Raw genomic sequence first — 7,241 nt, forward strand, 5'->3', positions numbered from 1 at the left:
AGGGGGGGGGGGCAGGCCTCAGATGATTTGAGGCCAAATATCATATTTAGACTTTTTTATTATTATTATAATAATATTTATATAATAATTTACATATAATTGTAACGCAATACATGATTGTCACTAAAAGCCTTGTCTCTACATTACAATAAAATATAAAACAGAATTGATTAATTAATTTGAATAACAATTCAAGTCAGTAGCTATTATAGGCATAAAAAGACAGAAATGTATAATTCTTATTGTTATTCAAATTAATTAATCAATTCTGTTTTATATTTTATTGTAATGNCACACACACACACACACACACACACACACACACACACACACACACACACACACACACACACACACACACACAGTTGACTGTGTGATTCTGTGTTTTGGATGGCAGGGCGATGTTTGCTCCGGCCTGTCTGTCACATGAACTCATCACAAGAACGTAAGTAAACTTTCTGATATGAGAACAATAGGACCTTAAAAGGATTTTTCTTTTTATTATGAAGGGATTCTGAGGGCACTCCACTCCTCTACTTCATCATCGGTGTGCTCAGTTAGTTACTTCCAGTTTACAATCCATAACACAATATAACAGATAGAAAAGTCTGCTTTTGTAAAAATGTAATAACCCAAAAAGGATAGTTGAATTTCAGTAAATAATCCTGTTAATTCCATATTACACATCAAGCCCTACTGCCCATTACTCAGTCAACTTTGGTCTACAACAACTAAATATAAATGATAAATAACAAATGTTTTGAATGACTTTAGAAACAGTTACATTTTGTCCACAAGAGGGCACTGAAGAGTTTATTTTTTAAATTGTAAAATATCCCACTTAAACTTGGTTAAACTTCCTACAAACAAATATATAATTATAAAGGATCAATATCAAACGCATTCATTTAAATAAATAGAAGCCGATTTAAGTTTTTGCAATCTCTAAACACAACCCAGAGAATGAAAGGGGAGGTATACCATAATAGTCTTCTATATCAGGGGTACCCAACCTTTTCTCCCAAGAGCCCCCCCAAATGACTCCTGTTGGAAGTTGCGCCCCCCTCGTAAATAATCTACAAAATGAAGGAGATTGATCTGATCGGAGCAACTGTGACAAATAATCCAACTGAAACCGGCATGNCGGAACACTCGCAGCCCCTTCGCTCTGACACCTCTTCATTAGTGCATGTTAGGTCCTGTTTGTGCGTGTGTGTGTGTGTGTGTATGTGTGTATGGCACCTGTTATATTTCCTCCTTTTCTGCAACTCTATTCAATATATGTGTAAAGAGATGATAGCATGTAATCGTTCTGTCCATACCAATTAAAAAATGAATTTGTCCAAATAAAGATGCTAACAACAACATTAGTCATGACACTGGTAATGCATAACCAAGGAACAGTTCATTTTATGGAAGTTGGTTAGATAACTTAAGTTATATATATTGTCATATCGGCACAGCTCTAATAAGGTGCTTGGGTTGGTCCTCGCAAGTATGGACAACGTGTATATGTGTTTGACTTTTCTCAAGGCTGGAAAGTAAAGGTGATCATTGTGTTGGAATGAACGGAGGCCAGCAGCACGGTGTTAGATAACATCTTTCACCATTCCTCGACTGAAGTTTAAACTTTCCCACACATTACCACACGCACACACGCAACATGCACACACAGCTGTTGTTCAGTAGTTCCAGCTGTGCGGTCCCAGGTGCTCACGCATCCGTCCAGCCCTCATCTCATCTCTATTAAATTACATCACTCCGTATCTTGATCCTTTTCCAGGGAATTTACGCTTCCATGAAATGCATATTAGCTCCACATCAGCATAAAAAAGCTCTGTGACTGTTGCGAAGCAGAGGGGAATGCTTTTCAGAACTGAGGAGAACAATAGTAAAACATTTATGGTTCAATTAGTTTCTACACGGGATTGTGCACACATGGTTTACACATGCTGCAGACAGAGTTCCCCGCATCGCGTGAGGTTTTATTGTAAAATCACAGGGCTGATTTCCCTGAACAAGGGAAAGTCACTTCTGTGTTTTGTTTTGTCACTGTTGAAGCTAATAAAAATCTGTCGGCCATCATTTCAATCTCTGTTTTCTCCTACTGTATCATCACTTTCCAAATCCAGTGTTTCGGAGACAGAATCCACCCCTGTGTGCGTCTACATGAGAGACGAGGTAAGCAATGTTATTTTAAAGGTCACCTATTATGCAACATGTATATTATTATATATCCACATTTTCATGTCTTTTATACATAAACATGTGTCTCCTCTGTGTTAAGAGATTCTGAAAGTTTCAGGAAAAAATATTCTCTCTCTTTTTGTCCTGATCCATTTATATTAAAAAAAATGAGCTGATCAGATTTTGGCCACTTTATGATGTCATAACGCTGTGTAACCATTAGCCAATCACCAACCAGGGTAACCCCCCAGACCTTATCACCTGAATCTCCTTTTAACCAAATATCTCTGAGGGGAGTGGCTCCTTATTTTCATCTAAAGTAAAAGAAACAGGGCTGAAACAGAGGGGATTATGGGATGCTACGATGCATGATCTGTTTGGTATATCGAGCCAAACACTTCAGAGACATGTTTTTATATATATATCTGAGACCTATAATATGTTGATGAAAAAGAGTATAATAGGGGACCTTTAAGTATCCCTATTTCAAAGGAAAGGGGCTTTTATGGCAACAAAGCTGCTGTTGTGTCTGTGTGTAGGTGAATGGGGAAGAAGCGCTGAAGAAGACCACTCTGAGGTCTCTGGGTCTGACGGGAGGAAATGCCATTGTCAGGTACGCTGGTGCTGAAGAAACGGCATGCTGTGCAGAAACAACATTAATGTGACACGTTACAATAAAGCCATTTTTTCCCTCTTTCTGCTTCAGGTTTTTACTCAAGAAGAACAAAGCAGAGGGAGATACTGGGGAAGCCACTGAAGCGGCTGCTATGCCAACCATGCTTGTTGCCAAGAAAACCACACCTAGCCCATCATCTCTTCCAGACCCTGCTCCGTCACCTCCAGAGATGTCCAAAACAGAGATGCCAATTAAACATGTAACCCCCCAACAGCCAGTTGTTGCTCCAACTCCCGCCTCTGCCCCAAGCAGGTCACTTCCTGTTCAGAAGGAGGAAATTCCAATCTCCCAGGATGCAGTTCGGCCAAAGGTCCCTCCTGTGGAGAGAGTAACGCCAGAGGAGGACGGCGAGGAAGCGGGGCCTTCAGGACTGAACTCTCACCCATTTTCTTCTTCTTCCTCCTCCTCGTTTGCTGCTCCCTTGGCTCCTTTCATTCCCTTCACTGGAGGCGGGCAGCGCCTCGGGGGTCCTCAGGGGGGCGCAGTGGGACGCCCGTTATCTTCATCATCATCATCCTCAGCTCTGACTGTAGCCGTTGATTCACCTAAAGCCAAGAAACTAAAAAGCAGCCACGGTTCGAGCATCAAGGTGAGCCATATGAGTACTGATATCATAATGAAGGTGTATTCAATATATAGTTTAGGTTTGCATTTTGAGATAATGATTTTTTATTAGGGAACAATTTAAAAATATTTACCGCAGTTACACCTTATAACGGAATTGTTTAAATATTATGAGTACTCTGGACTTCTTTTCCATGTTAACATGAAAGTGACTGAAAGCTCCAAAAAGAACTACAGAACTTTGCAAAAATGTTATGTTGATCCAATGTATCTAGTTGGTTTGAACCTCTGTCTGTCTGCCATACAGCCTTCTAGTTAAGTAGCAGCAGGATTCATGCCTACCAATGCATTGGTATATACTTTCTGTTTTGGTACAAGTAAATAAGAATACAAACGGCTGAAATGGCTTTCCTCCGTACGGCCGCTGGAATCTCCCTTAGGGATAAGGTGAGAAGTTCAGTCATCCAGGAGACACTTGGGAGTAGAGCCGCTGCTCCTTCAGCCAGTTGAGGTGGTACAGGCCCCTAGTTAGGAGGCCACCTGGCCCCTTGGTGGTCCAGGCACGACCAGGTGGGAGTTAGGGCCATAGTAGACTGAGGGTCAGACCAGGTGGAGGGATTATATATCTCCATTCAAAGTGGATGGACAAGCAAAAAGCACAACATTGTAATTGAGAATAAATGTATGTTTTTAACCTGTAAGCAAAACAGGACAAACAATCTTTCCACAAGTATTTGAGTATAACTATGAGCCATTTTCCTTCCTTTAACAGGGTCAATCCACTGCGAATCAGCCAGACGAGGACATGGATCTAGGGGAGTTCTCGGCGGTAAGACACAATGATTTCCGGTCAGAACTTCCTGATGTCTTGCCTTTTTAAAGCCGTTTACTTAAAAAAAGGCTTTCCACACAATATAATTATGTAACTGTGAAAGGGTTTATTAACAGAAACATTTATTTCTATTATGTTTCGAGCCCTAACCCTTCATACAACAATTGCCTCACAGTTTGAAAACCCTTTCTTTAGGTGAACATCAGTGTTATCATGTCTTCATCCTTTCACTCGCTCCCTCCCTTTCTGCAGCCCGCAGAGAGGGAGCTCCTCATCTACCACCTGGACGCCGTGTCCCGTCACTCCGACCACAGGGATCTGCCCGACGAGTTCTTCGAGGTGACGATGGATGATGTGCGCAAGCGCTTCGCCCAGCTGAAGAGCCAGAGGTGGGAGGAGGAAGTCGTTTGGGTGGCTTTGGGTCAGAGGATGGTGTGTGATATTTGGTATAAATACCTTGTTGCTGCAGAAACGCGTCTGGATCAGATGTGTTTGTAACGCATAATTAGTCAGTTTGGCATTTGGTCCTGTGGTGTTTTGTCGATGTATAATTGCAAAATACCATGGCAATGAGGAGAGGCCACAGGCAGGGAGAATGCAGGGCATCGCTGCGTGCGTTTTTGAAGTTTTAATTTTTTTATATTATGAGTTTGAAGTTTTTATTTATTTATGAGCGCTTCTTCGAAACAGATGCAGACACGTTTACTCTCTGGATGTGGCCGCAGCACACCACAGCTGCTGAGACACCGTGTGTGTTTTGCAAACATTTTCTCATTTATAAGACACCACGCACTCTACAACAACTTCTAAATATGGCACACAGGGAGCAATTAGGAAGGCTGTTTTGTGTTTATCCTTCAGCCCTCGACCAAACACCGTCAGATTGAGACCTCAGCGCGCACGTCCTTTCATCTCTGTCTACATTGACTTAGCTGGCTGCCTCATGGCTGCGCTACCACCGTGTCAATGACTGCAATTACCAAAGGGGGAATTAAACCCACCACAGCAATTCATCTCTGCCTGTCACGCACGCACACATACACGGCCACACAACAATAAGGGTGGAAGATGAACCATTTTTCTACCCATCTTGTTGATTCCACAGTGGGCCTTTTTTATTTCCAAGCTTGTTTCATTACAACTCTTTCTCCATCCTTCCTACAGGAGACACCTGGAGGAGGCTCCGCTGATGACTAAAGCTCTGAGAGAATCACAGATGAGAGAGAAGATGGAACGATATCCCAAAGTGAGCACGAGTGACAGACACAGAATAACAATCCTGCTTTTAAATGTGCGCGTTTGCATGAAATATACAACATTTGAATACCTCTGTTTGTCTCCAGGTGGTCCTGAGGGTCCAGTTTCCAGACAGACATGTTCTACAAGGTTTCTTCAGGCCACTGGAAACAGGTGTGTGTGCGTGTGTGTTTGCAGTGTTCATTTCAGCTGGCTAGCCACAGGTATGGCTGCAATGTTAAAGCTCTCTCACCACATGTATTACTGTAGCCACACCAGAGTGACAGAGACAGAAATAATGAGACAGGTCTGTAATTCCAGGGATTAGATGCACCTCATCCCCAACAGCAACACGACAAGCAGCAGAACAATAAATCCAAGGGGAATTCCATGTGAAAAACACACATTACCTGAACGAGGTGCTGATGGATCAGCTCGTTGATTTGTTTCTGTGTTTGTGTTTTTGCCCAGTTGGTGCTGTGAGGCAGTTTGTGAGCAGTCACCTGGAGGATCCTGAGCTCAGCTTCTACCTGTGTAAGTGTCATTTAAAGAGCACATATTATGCTCTTTTTCAGGTTCATATTTGTATGTTGTGTCTCTGCTGTGACATGTCTCCATGCTTTAATGTTCAAAAAGCTCTTTATTGTTCTCATACTGCCTGTGCTGCAGCACCTCTTTTCACCCTCTGTCTGAAACCAGAGCCCAGTGTGCTCTGATTGGTTAGCTGGCCGGCTCTGTTGTGATTGGTCAACTGCTTAGAGATTTCCCACCTCTTATCTTATCACATACAATGTGTTGGAACGCTAGCCTATAGGAGCGCGAGTGTTACATAGTGATGTCATTATGTGGTGGAAGTAAACAAAGGAGTCCAATGGAGGCGTTTCAGGCAGAGAGGGAGAAACTCTCTGGAGGGAACTTTGGGATTTTAGCCTTTGCAGACCATTTACATGCACGAAAACCTAGATGACGTCTAGAGGAAAGGGAAAACATCAAAAGCATAACACGGCCCCTTTCACAATGGATATTTTTGTGAGGATGTTCATACCCTGAATCGGTAGTATTGGTCTGCAAACTTTTAAAAGTGAACTAACAAATGTTACAGAAATGTGAAAGTTAAGGGCTGGAATATGTACCCCTAAATTAAGACTGACCCCTCAATTAAGACTGACCCCTAAATGCATTATAGTTCCCACTAATTTATCACAACATAATCAAATCAAAAGATATCCTGAGAAAAACCCTCAGAGATTATTGAGATTCCAGTTGTAAAATATACAACACCATTTTTTTCTACATGTTACAATAACACAAAGGCAGAGTACAAACGGTGGCCAGGAAAGGTCACATTGACACTGGATTTATTTTGGTGAATGACTACGTTGACATGTTTTCACACAATAGCTGTTCGTACTTACCTCTAATGTCTGCCTTTTTGTCTTTTGCTTTCTGTCAGTCATAACCCCCCCAAAAACCATCCTGGACGACCCCTCAGCGACTCTGTTTCAGGTAAGATGCCTCAAACACACAGTTTGTCTTTACGCAACACTTTCTTTAAACCAAAGCAATAAACAGTGCAATTAGACTCAAACAAACCACATCACAGTGAAACTGCAGAAAACAACAACTACAAAACTCTCACACACACACACACACACACACACACACACACACACACACACACACACACACACACACACACACACACACACACACTGTAAAATGTATCGGCTGGTCCCTCTCTCCTCT

At 42.1% G+C, this 7,241-nt stretch overlaps 1 protein-coding gene across 1 annotated transcript; it reads left to right on the plus strand.

Moving 5' to 3' along the window:
* Positions 1 to 2,093: 2,093 nt before the first annotated feature.
* Positions 2,094 to 7,076, plus strand: aspscr1 (ASPSCR1 tether for SLC2A4, UBX domain containing). Its single transcript, XM_010785708.1, has 9 exons — positions 2,094 to 2,181; positions 2,727 to 2,800; positions 2,894 to 3,452; positions 4,200 to 4,256; positions 4,455 to 4,648; positions 5,424 to 5,505; positions 5,603 to 5,669; positions 5,967 to 6,029; positions 6,949 to 7,076. The coding sequence occupies exons 1-9, from the start codon at positions 2,170 to 2,172 to the stop codon at positions 7,074 to 7,076; spliced, it is 1,236 nt and encodes a 411-aa protein (XP_010784010.1). The 5' UTR covers positions 2,094 to 2,169.
* The last annotated feature ends 165 nt before the right edge of the window (positions 7,077 to 7,241 follow it).

Source organism: Notothenia coriiceps, unplaced genomic scaffold (genome assembly GCF_000735185.1).
Source record: "Notothenia coriiceps isolate Sejong01 unplaced genomic scaffold, NC01 NC01_scaffold00028133, whole genome shotgun sequence".
NCBI lineage: Eukaryota > Metazoa > Chordata > Actinopteri > Perciformes > Nototheniidae > Notothenia > Notothenia coriiceps.